Genomic DNA, 18,602 nt, shown 5'->3' with positions numbered 1-18,602 from the left:
TAAAACATGGAAAAGAAAATAAGATGATACCTTTTTTATTGGACATAAGACCAATAAAAAAGGTATCATCTTATTTTCTTTTCCATGTTTTATTTTGTTTGATTTCTATTGATAACCTTAAGAGTGGACTAACACGGCTACCACACTCCTCTCTTTTGGATCAGAAATTTGCATATGGTTATGACAACTAAACCAATAGCAGCACAGCTTTGAAAATGCTTGACATTAACCAATAGCAGGGCAGCTTTAAAATGCTCTCTGGCAGGGGCATAACTACCATTGACCGAGCCCGGCAAACTGCCCAGGTCTACCTGAAATTGGAGAGCCTTTCCCTCCCCCCCCCCCCCCCCCCCCCCCCCCCCCCCCCAGTGCACCCATTCAGGTCTGGCATCTGCCTACTTCCATTCCCCCTGGTCTTCGAAATGCTGGTGGGTCGCAACAGAGACAGTGCTGAGGGCTGCTCTCTGTCTGTCGGGGCCTTTCCTCGACTGTATCCTGCCCTCAGGAATTTGCATCAGAGAGCTGAAACACGGCAGAGGAAAGGCCTCTCGGACAGACAGCAACCTTCAGCACTGCATCTGCTATGACCTTCCAGTGTTTGGAGAACTAGGGGAGTGGAGGTATGGAGATGCTAGACCCTTGTGAGTGCACAGGGGGAGACACTAGCCGCATAGGGGAAGAGGAGAGACCCTGGATCAAAGGAGAAGAGAGGGAGAGAGATGCTGGATATGGGGTGGGGTGGGGGCTGAGGGGAGAGAGAGAGACCTGGAGCATAGGAGAGGGGGAAGAGAAGGGGGCAGGTGCTGGACTGGGGGTGAGCAGAAGGAAGAGAGAGTCAGAGACTGGACTGGGGGAGAGACACTGGCCCAATTTGAAAGAAGGAAAGAGAGAGAGAGAGAGAGAGAGAGATGCCAGACTACAGAAAGTGGGTAAAGAGGGGGGGAGTCAAAGCAGCGCAGGAGGAAGGGAAGAGAGAAACCAGACATGAGGAGGGACAAGGACATAAGAAGTGCTGCCTCTGGAGGGAGCATAGAGAAAAGGACACAGACACAGAGGGGAGACACTGGACAGGATGGATAAAGACACATAAGAAAGATGGATGTTAGATAAAGAGAAGAAATGTCAAAAGGACAGGAGACTCTGGAGAGTTAAGAAATAAAACTAGGACCAAATGCAATGCTCAGACCACAAAGGTAGAAAAAAAATTATTTATTTCTGAATTTATTAATTGTAATATGTCAGCTTTAGGAAATGTGCATTCTCTCCCCCCCCCCCACCCCCACTGGTCCCAGTACCTTGGGAGCAATGATGGTTTAGGGGTGGGGACATCTCAGTTTGTCCACCTGGGGTCCATTTGATCATAGCTATGCCACTGTTCGATTTCAAATGAGCCCATCTGAACTAATTGATTTCCTTGTGAGAAATAAAAAGAAACGGGGAGCCTAATTTTCAGCCTGGGTAGCCAATGTTTAAAGTTAAGCAGTATAGCCCTGGAGGTTACTTAATATGTATGTTCAGCCACACTCTCTGTTTAAGCAGTTCCACTGAATATTTGTGTTAAGTTTTGTAAGTGGCGACCTTGCTGGCTACTATCCATTTAATTTAGTTCTATTCTTCAGCAGGCCTAAAATAAATGTAGGGATCAAATATCTCTGTTAAACAGATAGCTACCAGCTCCAGCTGCCCTCCTTTCTGAAGCCGGCCCCTTATTATAGGGATGAACATGCAGATTAGGAACTTACTGCAGGATGCCTGAGAGTGTCCCACAATAAACCCTTTTAAGCTGCAGTAAGCATGTGCAAATGCTTACCACAGGTTAGTAAAATAACCCCTTAATTAAGCAGCTAAATGTTATCAGTAGAAGGGGTGAAAATATAGGGATAGGCAAATTATGCATTCGTTGGCAAATGCGTAACTCGCTTTGAATATTGGCCCCAGGGATTGAAAGTATTCAGAGCATCTCAGGTCATGAGGTGGTCGATTATCTGTGGCTGAAATTTTGGATGAACAGTTGACGGTGATTATGGGAGGATCACCAGACATGGGTAGGCATATCCCCTCGTTCCCTGCTTTGCTCTAGGTAAATATACACATTATGGTTCGTAGATTTCACCTGAGGGAGTATGGTCCAAATTCAGCCTCATTTGGTACTTACTTATAGCATATAAAATAGATAAAGACATTTCTCTGACACTTTCAGCTTTTTCTTATGTGTTGATCCTGGTACAAAATCAAAAAAATTATGGTTATGAAAAAGCTATCAACCAATCATCTATCCAGGCAACCAGCTTACTAAAGCAATTTTGTAGCTACACAGCTAATTAATCATGTCTCTAAGCAACTAGTATAAAATCAATTAAGTAAAAATATTTGCAAAAAAAAAAAAAAAGAAAGCTGCATCTACAGTAGCTGCAGTTTCCATACCCCCCCCCCCCCCCCCCCCCCCGCCAGCATTGTCAAACAAAACCATTGTTCAGGCTACAGGCATCAGGGGGTTTTGCAAGTGACTCTTTCCAAACCCATCAGCAAGGCTTTGTAAGAAGCACAGAGAGCATCACTTGTCCTGACCAACCCACTTTAGAAGCTTTTCTCGCCCACATCAGTCCCCATAGCAATACAAAAAAAAAATCTCATAAGACTTCCTTGTGTACAGAATAAGCCTATCAAAATATAATGACAAATCTTATTGCCAGAGTCTGACAAGCCTCTGTGAGTTTCCTGTGGCTGCTGAAATCCCCTGACATAGGCACTCGACACAGCTGCTGTCCTAATGAGCTGCTTGCCTCCAGGAGACAGAGGATGAGCAGAGAGGCAAGAAGGGTACGGAAGAGTTTATTTACTAAGGCTTTTTCCCATTCTGTGTCTATAAGAAACAAGCTGAGTTATAGCAGGCCCTACATAAAATCTCTCCCTGGGACCAGCATGAGTACAATGCATGAGGCAAGCATGAGTGAGAAAGGTCCCTCTTCTCCCCTCCAAAGGAGAGGATGAAAGCATCATCTCTTCAGAACTCACCTCTTCCGCGGGAGGAGGTTCAATGGATGTATTCTCCTGCCCTTTTCTCCTTTCAATTTATCATCTTCCTTCCTACATATTAATGGATCTGTGGGTAGATCCATAAATGCATACACAAGCATGTTTTATTGCATTGTATTGGATATAGGAAAATCAATCAGTGTTTTCTTTTTTAATATTTCAAGGTCAAATATGAGAAATTTTTTTCACTTCCCAATTGCACTAACAATATTACACCCCAGTCATCCAGACTTACAGTTTGGTCACACTCCTGTGTGTTAATGCATTGGCTGTGCTCCTTCCTCCTCATATCTTTCCAGACCTACTCCTGTATCTGTTGTCCTGAGGAACTGAGTTCTATTCCCACTTCAGGCACAGGCAGCTCCTTGTGACTCTGGGCAAGTCACTTAACCCTCCATTGCCCCAGGTACAAATAAGTACCTGTATACAATATGTAAGCCGCATTGAGCCTGCCATGAGTGGGAAAGCGCGGGGTACAAATGTAACAAAAAATAAGCAAAAAAAAAAGGGCTAGAAAATTTCTTGTTCTGCAAAATTTGGGAACAAAACCAGGAAAGCCTGTGAGATCTGCTAAAACAATAGAACTTGGCAGGCTTTCTGTTTTGCATATTTAAATAGTCATGGTCCTTTACTGTACCCATATAACAACATTTAGATTCTGATGTACTAAGGCCGTTTGCTCGTTCTCTGTCTATGGGGAGAAAAGCACAGTAAATCAGTCCCCTCGTAACATATACTCAGCTAGATTCTAACTTTGCAGGTGTGGTAAAAATGAGCCTCCCAAGCAAGCAAAATACATTCTCTGGAATGCAGACCACACATTTCACCTTTATTAATTTCTAACTACAGCAAGTACTTGCTGTCTAGCTGTTTGTTTACATTTTCAAAAGGGACTATTTTCTCTATGGTGGTACCAAGTGGAGATTGTGACTATGCAAATCTCTTTGTAAACTTAGGTCCATATTTTTGTTGTCCTAAGTGAGATGAATGTAATAGGAAGCCTGACATGTTCTTCTTGTTTATATGGTGCATGAATGAAAGTACCTGTAACTATTAGATGTAAATTCCAGTTAAACATGTACACTCCTGTTTACCGAAGCACATTAAAGTTTTGCAATTAACAGGCATTAACTGCAAAAGTTAATCAGTGGGGGCTGTAAAATGTCTGTGGTAACTGCTGGGGACACTCCTGGCACTTAGGTGCTGTTAACATGGTGCCGTGGTTGCAAGAATATATTAACTGAACAGCTGCTAATGTGAAATACAGTTACCTACCCCTCTGAAGGTGTAGTTAACAGTTCCACATTAACAGATGCATTAAGAATACCTGTGTTACCTGTAAGACAAATTATCTACCCCTTACACGCCTCATAATATGGATTTCCACCTTAAGGGGCAGTTCTATAAAGGGCCAAAAGTTAGACGCCAAGATGCAGGGTTCTAAGCATTAATTCTATAATGAATTCTGGGCACCCAGATTCTCTGAGAGAATATTAATGTTAAGTCAGCACTTACACACCAACATTTAGGTGCACCCACTTAGGCATTGCAATTGCAAGTGTAAATGCACAAACCTAAATGTGGCATATTAGCACATAACTTAGTATATACTATGTTATGTGTGTAACTATGGGACCCGCCCAAGGCTCACCCATGTGTATGCCCCTTCGCATTTATGTGTGAAGCCTGTTGCATATTTATATTCCATTAAATACCTTCCAACTATTCCAGAACCATAAAACTAGCTGAGACTCAGACATATCTTTTTTTTCAACCAGTCTAGCTCCTCAGTATCTTCTATCTCTAGCAGGTGGATGGACACATTTTTCAGCCTCTGATTCTGAGTGATTTGCTCCTGGTCCAGTTGGTCAACTGGTCTCCAGTTGCGCTTTGTGGGTGGCTTGAGTCTGCAGAGGCATATCTGGAGGTCTTTAGATCCCTGTTTCTGGTGCCCGCAAATTATTTCTTCCCTCCCTTCACCTCTCCCCTTTTTCCTGTGGAGCTCTCCTTTTCCAGCACAACAACCGTTAAAAAAAGGAGAAGAAAAGAGTATCAGTCCTTATTCTTTGTCATCTGGGGTAAGACTTGTGGAAACTGTGAGCTTGGGGAAAGCAGCCAGCAGTGGTAAGTATGACTAAAGTTTGACTCAGAACCACTTGGAGGGCTGCAAGTTCTACTTGGTGCAGAGGATAGCTCCTGACTCACTGCTTGGGACTATGTTGTGGTGTGTTTGTGCCACTCGGTGTAAATGATGACTTCTGAAGAGGGAGTTAAGCAGTTTTCTTGTTGTGGGATGTACTGGCCGGCATCAGGGCGTTCCAGGCCGGGAATCCCATGGGACGTGAGGGAAACGGTCGACAGTGACGTGGTTGATGCTGCATACCTTTGCCAAGCACTAAAGAGTGGATGCTGCAGCGCACTCAGAAGCTAGTTTTGGGGCTTCAGTTCTCAGGGTGGTGGCACCGGGATCCCATCCACTCTAGGGGTTGCTTTTAAACATCCCACCTCTGAAATAGTGAGAAGCTACGTAATGGAAGGAGAAATTAGGTCTTACCTGATAATTTTATTTCCATTAGTCCTTCCCACTATTCCAGAGGCCTGCCCGAGGTTTCTGAGATACTTAGGCCCAGATGCACAAAACCTAACAAGCCCACAACTTGCGTTTTAAACTGGTTCCAGCCAGTTTAAAACGCAAGTAGTTCACCCCGGGCATGCACTAAGGGCATTTTCCCTGCCACGGTAGCAGGCAATGAAAACGGAATGCAAATGTTTGAAAAGCTATTATAATGAGCTGCAGTACCGTTGCAGCCCATTATAATCAGATGCTCTACCGTTTTTCCAATTCCCTTACCATAGGAACCCTAACGAGATGTCTGACCTCTTGTTAGGGCTCCTGTGAGGGAATCGGAAAGGAAAAGGGCCCCCAAAAAAGGTAAAAAATAAAAAAGCAGGGAGCGCATGTGAGGGGCGTCCTTTAAGGACGTACTCTCCCTGCGCTTCTGAGAGACGTCTTTTTTTTTTTTTTTGCAGTTTTTTGTTCTGCCGGCGCTCGTGTATTTTTTCCCCCTTCTTGAGAGTCTTCGCCGCGCCACTTACCCCTCCACAGCGAAATTTTTCTATTTTCCTGGTTGCCGGAGAATTGGGACGTCCCTTTAGATTAGGCTCCTCTTCCTGGTCTCTTCAGCCGATCAGAGTGCGTTTCGCTGACAACAGCCAGCTAAGCCCACTTTGATTGGCTGAAGAGACCAGGAAGAGGAGCCTAATCTAAAGGGACGTCCCGATTCTCCGACTCAGGTACCGAAGGACTAGAGAATGCAAGTGAGCTACAACGAGTAGCTCATTTGCATTCCCTATCGTTGATGCATTCCCGTTCCCTACCGATTCGCTATGGAATTGGTAGGGAACGGGAATTACCAATGTCTTTCATGCATCTGGGCCTTAGTCAGTGCAAAGTAATGGGTCAGATAACCACTGTCACCTTGCATGGTGCTTCCTGCATATCTCTTGTTCTCTACAAGTTGTCCAGAGATGAGAGAGTTCAAAACATTTGCTAGTCTGGTTAATGTTAGGTCAGTGAGTTGTGTAAGATTGTTGTGTTTATTTTGAGTTTATCCTTTCTGCTTGTCTAAGTAAATACTGAGGAGCTGGACCGGATACCTTAGCTTAGTTTTCTATTCTCTATCTCCACCTACTGGTTGATGGACACAACTATCCCACAGGTTCTGTAATAGTGGGAAGGACTAATGGAAAGAAAATTATCAGGTAATACCTAATTTCTCCTTATAGAATACCGCTGAGCATGCAACTGGCACTTACGTGTGTAACTGTGACAGTCAGGCACGTAATTGCTAATATTCTATAATTTATCAGGTCAATATTCAGAGAGATTTAACCGGCCAGAAATGGCTCCTGGTCATTTTCAGCAGCATCTAACTGGTTAGAACTGTTGAAAATATCCAGTTAGCGCCAAACTGAAAACCGCCTATTTGGAGGGGGTTCTGGGGGCGGAGTCAGCACCTGGCAGGTTAAGTGCCGATATTCAGAACTTAACCAGCCAGGTTAACTGCATAAATAGAACCATAAAAAAGTCAGTCCTATCTTTATGCTGTTACACATAGCCAGTTAAGTACTGAATATTGTGTTAACCGGTTCCACAAAACTGGATGTTGAGTGACAAACCCTCACCAGGCCTGGCATTGAATATCCAAGAATAACGCTGGCAGCGGTCAGCAACATGCTGATTGCCGCTGGCTGAATGTCATGCCCTACGTGTTCTGTTGGCGCCTATCTTTAGGCAACCTGTTATGGAATGAGGGGGTAGGTGCTTAATGCAGCAGTTAATGCATGCTGTTAAGTATTTTGTGATTGCTGTGTTAACTGTTAATGTGTGTTAAAACCCATATTAAACACCTAAAGTAGCTTAGTAAAATAGATTATTTTAAAATTCTAGTCTGATATTCAATTAGCAGGTAATTCTTTAAGGAGCTACCTAGTTTTAGGTGTCAGGAAGGTATGTAAATGAATTCTAATCATTTATGTGCATAAGTGGCTTCTAGAATAGAGCCAAGTGAACAAAATACATGGCATACTTTATTAGCATTGGAATGAATTTCAGTTGCGGTTTTGATGCAGAAGCCAACTCAAAATCCTAATTCGATCCTTTTTCAGTTTTGGCCAAAAATGGTCAAAACTTTGAAGCAGCTTCTGCTCCTTCCCTCCTCACCCACCCCCTGTGGGGCTGGATCTTCCACCTCCGGCCTTACCTTGAAAGCATTGGTGGTGCAGTGGGAGCAGGAGTGATCTGTCCCTGCTGTCTACATGATCTCATGAGACTGCCACTTGAAATCCCGGCAGCCATGTTAACAACAGAACTGGCAGGGCCAGGGCCAGAGGTGAATGTGGATTGCTCCTACCCCCACTGCACCACCAATGATTTTACGGTCAGCCTGGTGATGGTGGTGGGGATCCAGGGTGAGCCTCACCTCACTGCTGTTCCAGTGGGACAAAGCCTCAGAGGTGAGCCTGCCGGGCCTTAGAGGTGAATTGCTTTTGTTAGGGGAGAGGTAGGGAGGAGGTTCAGCACAATTTTGTTTAGGGATTCTGTTTTGGTCAAAACTGAGTGAGAAAATTCGATCACAGGTTTGGCTTCAGTTATTAGTTATAGTTGGCCTCTAATTAGCATGTACTTTGCTGTTGGGTGTGCACATGGGCAGATTTTGGGCAGAGCATACAGATGTATCCACAAATTATAGAATTCTATCATTTAGTGGCGTGCGTGCTTAAATCTATCCATGAGCATTTACACCCGTGATTACACCTTAATGTACCCTATTTGCATTGGTAGTCTATAAAGAAAATTAGGTACTTCCTTTTGTTTTGTAGAATTGGCTGAAAACAGGCACCATAACCAATGCCTACAGCGAACGTCCTCCAGCTACTTCTAAAGATTAACACGTTAGCAATGAGGCTTTAAGAACAGATTTATTCCTACTTTGCATGAATGTAAATTGCCTTCTGCTACAGCTGAAAAAGTCTTTTCCCCCCTGTGGTGGTAGTAATGTTACTGTATAGTAACAATGTATAGGTAGAGGATGAAATAATCCTCTACCCATACATTATTCCCGTTACTCCAGCAGTTAAGTTTTTTTAGCACTTTGAATGAAAAATCCCGACCTTGAAACAGCCAGCGTCAGTCGGGGGACTTTTCTGTTTAAGCTGTAGGAGGCAAGATAAGTGCACTTTGTGTCTATATCATTTAGAAAGCTGTAAATTTTCATTGCGTATGTAGACTGTTGCACTTATATATGTGGAGTGGGGTTTTTTTGCCAGTGATGAAGAGTTTTTAGCTCTGAAGAGGTTTACCTGGAGCTCTTTGAGGCTTTTTCCACTCACTATTATTAATATACTAGTAAAAAAAGGCCTGTTTCTGACACAAATGAAACGGGCGCTAGCAAGGTTTTCCTCGGAGTGTGTATGTTTGAGAGAGTGTATGTGAGAGTGACTTTGTGTGAGAGAGAGAGTGAATGTGCGAGTGTGTGTGTGTGAGAGAGAGAGAGAGAGTGTGTCTGTGAGAGAGAGAGTGTGTGTGTGAGAATGAGAGTGTGTGCAAGTGCGTATATGAGACAGTGTGAGAGAGAGAGAGTGTGTTTCACACAGATACCGTGTGTACGAGAGAGAGAGAGAGTTTGTGAGACACAGGCTCTCTATGAGACTGAATGTATGAGACAAAGAGAGTGTGTGAGTGACTGTGTGACACATAGAGAGTGAATGTGATACAGTGTGAGACAGAGAGTGTGTGAGAGACAGTGTGTGAGAGTGAGAGAGAGAAAGACATTGACTATGAGAGAGAGTGTGTGAGAAAGAGTGTGTGTGTGACAGAGATACCCCCCCTCTCTGGTGTCAGCCCCCCCCCCCCCAACTCCTTCTCTCTGGTGTCAGGCACCCCCCCTCTCTCTCTGGTGTCTGAGTGTTACTGTGCAGGACTCTGAGCTCTGGCTGTGCTTCAAGGAACTGACCAATCCTATTTAATAGAATGCATCTCCAACATTCTGAAGCCAAGAAACCTCGTGTGGTTGGTCACTTCTGCTTGTGACGAACCCGGAAGTATGTGATGTCAATTCAGGAGATGGATACAAAGAGCAGGAATGCCTCAGCCATGCAGTCAGCTTCAGAATGTTGGAGGTGCGTTTTATTATATAGGATTAGCGGATGTCTGATGTAGATTTCAATCTAATTGAGGCTTGTATTTAAATTATATCCATTATTATTACCTGGATAGCATTCTGTGCTCTATTTAATAAAATCAGCGCAGTAAGATTTTGCAGTTACCACACGTGTGTGTGTGTGGGGGGAGAATATTTCTATAACAGTGCACCTAAATATACAGTAGGCGGCTAGAGAGCACCTGTAGGAACCTATTCTATAAAGGAAAGTCGGTGCCTTCTTTGTATAGATAACAAGCATAACTGTATATACCCACGTATACACTTAGGAACGAGCACCTATGCCAGCGAGTATAAGTCTGCGCACCCAGATGTGGAAGATACACATGTAACTTATAGTATTCTATAAATTATGTGCATAACTTTCCGCCCTGCCAACACTCTGTCCCCATCCATGTGAACACCTACTTGCATATTAACATGTGGTTAGAGAAACAGCATGTAGGCGCGTTATCTGGCATGTATTAGACTATGTGCTAGTAGTTTAATAATTTATACATGTAATCAGCACATACATGTTATGTTAGCACATACTTTGTAGAATAACACTCTAAGGGGATAATGCTCTGTGTGTCTGTCCTCTAAATGACATATGCACATATGGGCTTAGCGAGAGCACTCATGCCAGCCAAAGAGCTGACATAAATGTGTGCACCTAAATGCCAGAGATAAGCACATAACATAGTGCTCTATAAGGCATGCACGTAAATGTGAGTCTCAGTCCCTCTCAGACTTTGCCTTTGCTTATGCTTACCTGTAAAATACATGCTGCTAAAGATACAGATGCATGTGCAGAATAGTGCCTAGGCCAGTTTGTGCTTTTACACATGTATGTGCACATATATATGCATTTATGCTGCTATTCAAATCATTTATGCATGTAATCAGCATGTAAATGTTAGCGCCTGTTTTTTACAAAATTGAAGCGCAGTAACTACAAAATCTGTGTGCTAAATGTTTGGGTGTCCCCCAGAGTTTCCCATTCAGTTAACACAGAGAAAATGAGATTACATTATGTTTACTGAATTGCAGTGACCTACGTGTGGTTGTGCCCACCTATTCTTGGCTCAGGCCCACCCTGAATGGCCCACCAAAAAAGTTTAGTGGCAGCCACTTCACTCTGCTCTCTTCCGCCCCCAGATCTGGCATTCCTCTCCTGTGACCTGGCAGCTCCTCCTTCCCTCTCTGGTCTACCTCAGCATCATCACTGGCACAACAGCGATGCACCTCTGCTACCAGCGTCAGCCACACAGACTTCCCTCTGCTGCATCCCACCCTTGCTGATATCACTTCCTGTTTCCTGGACATAGCAGAGGGAAGTCTGTGAGGTTGGCATAGGCAGCGAAGGTACATTGCTGCTGCTCAAGCAAAGATGCTAAGGTAAACCTGGGGGGGCTGCTGGGCCACCTGAGGGGGCTAATACTGGATCTGGGTTCAAAGGAGAGGGAGACAGATGCAGGGCAAAGAGAGTAGGAGTTTTGGAAGTCCCACCCATCAAGGATAGGTCTGGCTATGTCACTGCTGCATTGCAGATTACATGATGCAGTTAGGTACACTTTTCGAGTGCATTAGCTGTGCCCAGTTATCTGATGTGTTAACATAGCAGATAACAGAGGGAACTATCATATGTTAACAGTTCATATATGGTAGTTACCTCTAAGTTAAATATGGGGCTCATTTTCGAAACAGAAAAACATCCAAAAAACGGCAGATGGATGAGTTTTTTGCAAAAACATCCAAATCGCTATTTTTGAAAACCCATTTTTAAGATGTTTTTCTATGCAGTTCAACTACAATGTGTCGGGATTTGTGCATTCCCAAAACTTGAATTTTTTTTTGCCATAATGGAACAAAGCAAAAATGTTCAGGGCTAAAAATTAGACGTTTTGGTCTAGACCTGTTTTAGTCACGACTAAGTCACAAAAAGGTGCCCTAAATGACCAGAAGACCACTAGAGGGATTAAGGCATGACCCTCCCTTACTTCCTATTGATCACTGACCCCCTCCCACCACACCAAAATGTGAAAGAAACAGTACATACCAGCCTCTCTGACAGCTTCAGATGTTATGGCCAGTCCTATTAGAGCAGAAAGCAGGTCCCTGGAGTAGCCTAGTGGTGGGTGCAGTGGACTATAGAGAATGGGACCCTAACCCATATCCCACTCTAACTGGTACACTTGTGGTGGAAAGTGTGAGCTCTCCAAATCCCACCAAAAAATCTACTGTACCTACATATAGGTGACGTGCAGTCATAAGGACTATCGTAGTGGTGTACAGTAGGTTTTTGGTGGGTTTTGGAGGGCTCCCCATACAATGTAAGGGGGTAATGGTGAGATATGTACCTGGGACCTTCTATGTGAAGTCCCCTGCAGTGCCCTCTAGAATTCTGTCCCTCCATACATCCCAATGGTGTGTTTTTGTGTGTTTTTCCCTTGGATGTTTTTGTTTTTTGAACATTGTCATAAAAGAAAAATGCACTGAGCACAAAACATCTAGGAAATGGCCATTTTCAAAACAAAAAGATAGTCATTTTTATGGTTCGAAAACCACTATGTTTGCCACTTTGATTTTTGGACATTTTCATCAAAATGTCCAAAATCGGATTTAGATGTCGTATCGAAAACGCCCCTCCACATCTCTCAGTCCCTGCCCAATCCCATTCCCCACCCATTTCAGTCACCATTGTGCAATAAACTGTTAGCAGCAGCAGTTAGTGCAACTTAACAGTTATCGTGCTCTGTTACCTCGTAATGCAGCAGCTACAATCAACATTGGTCCTCTGTATGTTGAAATGATATTCATTTCCTGTGACAGTATCCATTGCATATACAGAGAGAAAACAGTCGCTGCTTTTCTAAATTTTTAAAATGTTAGTGACTTCCTAAACATAGCATGGAAATGACCTGTTCTGTGCCATATTAACAACCCACATTGCATGAATATATTACTAATCTAGTAATTTTTTTGAGCACACTAGTAATCGTGCCACTTTCTTAAATTCCTACTGGTTCCTTACCATTATGTTTTTTACTGTAATGTTGTAGAGCTTGGAGCATATGGAAAACTAAAATATTATGACACAATGACAGAAGAAGGTAAGAGTTATTTTTGGAATTATTTGTTTATACTTTTCTTTAAGGTTATTTCTATATTGTTTATTTTTTGTTTGTTTTTTTTTTGCTTTTGGAGGGGGGTTGGCTTATGTATTTTATATTGTGTACTTTGCATGACTCTATACAACCAAGTGCAGTGTTTTATTATTTCCATTTTTGAGCACGTGTGTTTACATCTGTTTATGGGTTGGGAGGCGAGAAATAGGCATATACTATACATGTGTTAGTATCATAGAAATGAAATGGATAAAGGGACATTTAAGGGTTAAGATTCCCCTATGATTCTTTTTCTGTGGCTTTGTTTCATGTCATGTTATATGGTTTGTAAGCATGTGGCTCAGTTAACTAAAATATTTTTTACTTTGAAAAGACTAAGAAGGATTAGATATTGTTTTGAACCCCTGCAATTTAGACTTATTGTTCAGGCTCTAATTTTGAGTCAGCTAGATTATTGCAATGTGCTTTTTATGGGTTGTACACAACTAATTTTGCAGAAGTTGCAAACTCTACAAAATTTAGCAATTCGCTTGGTTTACCCTGCAAAAATGTTTGATAGGGTTAGCCCTCTGCTGGCTAGAGCCCATTGGCTCCTTATCCAATCTAGGGTGTATTTTAAGGCCTGAACAATTATTTTTAAGACATTATATGGTCTTGCCCCCAGAATATTTGTTCTCATTGTTAACTTTCCCCTGTCAAGAAAGTACTGTGCAGTTACGGAGTACTTTGCAATTACATCTCCCATCTTCTAGATTTGTTAGAAATAAAAGAATATTTTAGTCCTCATTTTCTTTTACAGGAGTTATGTTTAGGAATGATCTTCCTGTAATTCTTAGATCTCTAGACAGTCTCTTGCAATTTAGAAAATAACTAAAAACTTGATTATTTGAGAAATATTTGTATTGAGATCTCGAATGTATGATGTGTCCTACAATTTTTAATTTTTTAGACTGACTTGATTGTAATTTCCCAGGTATGCCTGGTTTCTTACTATTTGTAAACCACACAGAACTGTTAAAGTTCTTGCGGTATAAAAGTATTTTTTAGTTTAGTTTAGATCTGTCCACTGGAGTTTGGTTGAACCAATAAAAGAAAATATGTATATATAGCTGTTTTCAACTTCACTATTTAAAACAATCCCTGCTAATAAGTCCCACCATGCCTTACTGAAGAGTTGTTGATAAGAAGACAAGCTGAAATCTGGCAGAGCACATTTTCCAAAGCTTGATTTCATTTTAATGTGTAAATTGCATAGACCTCATTTGGTACCTATCTAAGCTAGAAAGATTGCCATTATTTTTTATATTTCTTTGTTTAAATTTTATTATGTTTGATACTTGAAAAGTGTGATTTAGCTGTACATACCTTTACTGTATTTACATGAAAACAACCAAAAAAGAATTCCCACATTGAATAGCCAAAGTTAGAGCAGTATTGTCCATTTTTTCACACAAATTTGCAAAAATACTAAAAAAAAGTGGCCTTGCTATTATTTTTTGGGCTATTTATGAATACAGTATGGACTAGGTACAAATTGGAGTCCTCCTGAATGCTGTTCTTAGATAGAATATCCCTCTGTCTTATTAATATTCCATTAACTAGTAATCACTGAAAACAGATGACAACCTTGAATAGATGGGTCATGGCATCAGGCATTTTATATAAAAGAAGAACTTACCATCAATATGACCTATCTATGCAGTGATTTCTGAGTGCCTGCTTTTATGTATGTATAATCCTATGTAATTTTATATGCACTTAATCAAGTGCATAAAACACAATGCTACATACTTGGTACTTATAAAATTATTGCCTTAGTGTCAGAAGAACTTTATAAAGAGAAATATTTGCAAATAGCCTTCAGTGGGGTACTGTTCAACCTAATAAGGCATATGTCTATACTTTAAACATTGTTTCCCAACCCTATCTGGGAGACACCTAGGCAATCAGGTTTTAGGATTGCCACAATGAATATGTATAACCCGTGGACTGGTTGAGGGCAGAGCTGAGGTAAGCTTGGTTAGAAGGCTGGCTGGCACACAGTCAACACACTCAATGATCTTTTCACGTCTCTCAGTCAAGAAATCAGTTCAAACATATTCAAACTATGAAGGATTTACTTCAACTTGCATAGCCAAAGTTGGGGAATAATTCTAAAAACTATATACAATCCATGTATATTCCAGTAAAGTTACTCAAAGTGGAAAGCAACAGTCACCAATCCTCAATACATAGTACTCTTCTTAATTCTTCTTTTCTATTTACAATCTCAAGATGAAAGGCCCTTCCAGAGTGAGGTCAGGATGGTAGAGTCCTCACCTTGGGCATATTTCTTCTTCTCCAGCTGGATTACTTAATTACATGTTGTCTCTCTCCCTTTCTTCTGCTCCTCTCAAGCAGTGCTGGAGGACAAGGGTCCCCATACTAGTGCTCAAAGCAGTTCAGCAGCCTACTAGGCTCTGAAGCTGGTTCCCCACATTTCCAGATCAATGACTGTGTTAGTCCTAGACTAGTTTTTCCCCATTAAAAAGGCTGCTGCAACTTTGAGGTTAAAAGCAACGGTTAATCCTCCAGCATAGCGACTTGGCCCTGTAAACCAAATACAAGACACTTCCCCTTTCTTCTGGGTATTTATACTAGCCCTGTTTTTTCCCCTCAAAAGGACATGGGTCCTCTTATCTTGACATTCAGGAAGGAAGGTACAGCCCCTGTTGTGGAAAATTGTTGGATGTAGAAAAAGGTCAAAACCGCTTCTCTTTCTCTTTCTGGTAGAATGCTGAAGGTTCTGGCACGGCTGCACTTGCAGAACCTTAGCTTTCCCTCCTCCTTAGGGGAAAATGCTGCACCTTAGTGAACCATTTTGTTTTTTGCCCCCAAACTTCATTTCTCATTAATAGGGAAAGTCTTTACATTGAGGTATTCCTAAATTCCATTCCATCATCACTTACTCAGAGGAATCTTCCAGATGGAAGAAATCTAGTGTTCATGTTTGCAGTTTATATGCCACTAGCATATGGTGCCTTGGTGTACCCATATGCAGAAAAATGGTCAGTCCTTCATAAAAATCCCTTATGTATCCATGTGTAAAAAGGTGGTCACGTAACTCCTGGAGAAATTTAACAGTGTGCTTTCTGTGTAAGGAGAAAGTTATTTCTCCAGAGATTTTAAGAGAACTATGCCCATGCCTTCTCTGTGTGAGGAGAAAAGACAAGGCAAATCTTCCAAAAGTTACAAAAGTGGGGTGTAACTCAGGGTGCAGGTGGCCAATGTTATTAATAAGCTACTAATATCAGATTTCATTGGTGAGATTCATATATGCTTTCATCCATGATAGGATGGTTGCATAAGGAGAGAGGCATCCTGCTCCTGAAAATCCTTGGAACTCCACCTATGTCTGTTTTGTGTAAAGGAAGCATAGCACACTCATACAGTTTCTTGCTGCAAGACAGGGCCGCCGAGAGGTGGGGGCAGAGGGGGCAAAATTCCCCGGGCTCGGGCCTCCAAGGGGGCCCCGGCGCCGGGGTCAGGGTGCCGGCGCTGCAGTCCCCAGTCTCACCTGCCTGCCTCTTCGGCTCCGGGCCCCCTGCATTCAAAGCGGCAGTTGCAGATTGCCTCTCTTCTGGCCTTCCCTCCCTGTGGAAACTGGAAGTTACATCAGATGAGGGCGGGACACAAGGAGGGAAGGCCAGAAGAGACGCGATCTGCGACTTCCGCTTTGAATGAAGGGGGCCCAGAGCCGTGGAGGCAGGCAGGTGAAACCGTGGACTGCAGGGGCGGGGGAGCGACGGGGGCGGCAGTGGCAGGGCAGCGGGGGTGGGGGGCGGAGGCGGGGTTGCCTTGCCCCGGGCCCGGCCTAGTCTCTCGGCGGCCCTGCTGCAAGGGTCGCAAAAATTAAGATCCTGCCAGATCGTTTATCATTGCAAAAGTAGCTCATTTCATTCCTGATTTAGTGCATAATTGTTGTTAATCTCCGGATTTGATATACCCTTCCAATAATTTTATATACTCTTCTGGTGGTTTTTATTTTATTTATTTTGACATTTGTACCCCACATTATCCCGAACATACTCGAATTCAATCCAGCTTATTTTCGAAAGAGATCGCCGCCCATCTTCCGACACAAATCGGGAGATGGCCGGTGATCTCCTGAAATCGGCCAAATTGGCATAATCGAAAGCCAATTTTGGCCGGCTTCAACTACTTTCCGTCACGGGGCCGGCGAAAGTTCAAAGGGGGCGTGTGTCAGCATGGTAGCGAAAGTGGGACAGGGGCGTGCGTTGAGATGGCTGGCTTCGCCCAATAATGGAAAAAAGAAAGCCAGCCGTCACGAGAATTTGGTCCGCTTTATTTGGACCCTTTGTTTTCAGGTCCAAGTCCCTAAAAAGGGCCCCAACTGACCAGATGACCACCGGAGGGAATCGGGGATGACCTCCCTTGACTCCCCCAGTGGTCACTAACCCCCTCCCACCCTCAAAACAACAACTTTAAAAACATTTTTTCCAGCCTGTATGCCAGCCTCAAATGTCATACCCAGCTCCCTGACAGCAATATGCAGGTCCCTGGAGCAGTTTGTAGTGGGTGCAGTGCACTTCAGGCAGGAGGACCCGGGCCCATTCCCCCCCCCCCCCCCCCCACCTGTTCCACTTGTGGTGGTAAATGGGAGCCCTCCAACCCCCCCCCCCAAAACCCACTGTACCCACATGTAGGTGCCCCCGTTCAGCCCTTAGGGCTATGATAATGCTGTAGAATTGTGGGCAGTGGGTTTTGGGGAGGATTTGGGGGGCTCAGCACCCAAGGGAAGAGTGCTATGCACCTGGAAGCTAATTGTTTTATTTTGTTTTATTTTTTAAACGTGCCCCCTAGGGTGCCCGATTGGTGTCCTGGCATGTCAGGGGGGCCAGTGCACTAGAAATGCTGGCTCCTCCCACGCCCAAATGCCTTACATTTCGCCGGGTTTGAGATGGCCAGCTCCGGTTTCCATTATCGCTGAAAATCGGAGTCGGCCATCTCATCTAACCCTGGCGAGCGATTTGGTTCCGCCCCTTACATACATAAATGTTTAGAATACTAGTATATATGTGTGGGAAAGCATGGCAAAAGTGACGTCATGTTTTCCCAGAGAAGGGGCACTTGTGCCTATAAGCCAGAATTCACCCTCAGCACTATTCTGTAATTTATGTGCATATCTGGCATAGGTTCAGGGTTCAATTTATTTGATATACTGTATATTTTCAAAAGAAATCTAAGTGGTTTACAGTTTGACAAGTGGGGGTACCATGGGGCAGAGTCTGAACTGTGCATGGGCAGGGCTCGCATTTGTGTACATATCTTGCAGAATCCTGTGAGATAATATCTCCAGCACTATAAGTGCGATCATTTACATCAGCTTTATCCCCTAAATTCTATAAATTGCACTCAAATTTCTGCACGCAATATAATTGAAGCACAAGCCAATTAGCACCAATAATTGGATGCTAACAATGATTGGCGCTAATTGGCAACAATGTGAATTTACTCACTCATCTTCCTAGCGCTGTTCTATAAAGATGCATGCATAAATTATTTTGTGTGCAACTGAAAAGGGGGCATGGGGGGGGGTCAGGGGCATTCACTTAAGATGTACGCAGTACTGTAGAATATAAGAAATCCATGCCTAATTTAGGTGCAAGAATTTACACCAGGCTTTAGTGTAAATCTTCATGCCCAAATTAAGTGCAGATCCTGGCGGTAAGCA

The 18,602-nt window shown here is 43.1% G+C and overlaps 1 protein-coding gene across 1 annotated transcript in view; it reads left to right on the top strand.

Annotated features, from left to right (window-relative positions):
* Nucleotides 1-18,602, top strand: part of SLC24A2 (solute carrier family 24 member 2) — a 399,922-nt gene that overhangs the window by 300,949 nt on the left and 80,371 nt on the right. The window contains 1 exon segment of the mRNA XM_030192433.1: nt 12,803-12,853. Within this exon segment, the coding sequence (XP_030048293.1) occupies nt 12,803-12,853 (51 nt within the window).

This window comes from Microcaecilia unicolor, chromosome 2 (genome assembly GCF_901765095.1).
Source record: "Microcaecilia unicolor chromosome 2, aMicUni1.1, whole genome shotgun sequence".
Lineage (NCBI taxonomy): Eukaryota > Metazoa > Chordata > Amphibia > Gymnophiona > Siphonopidae > Microcaecilia > Microcaecilia unicolor.
Note: the sequence above shows the minus strand (reverse complement) of the source record. Positions and strands in the feature narration are given on the sequence as shown.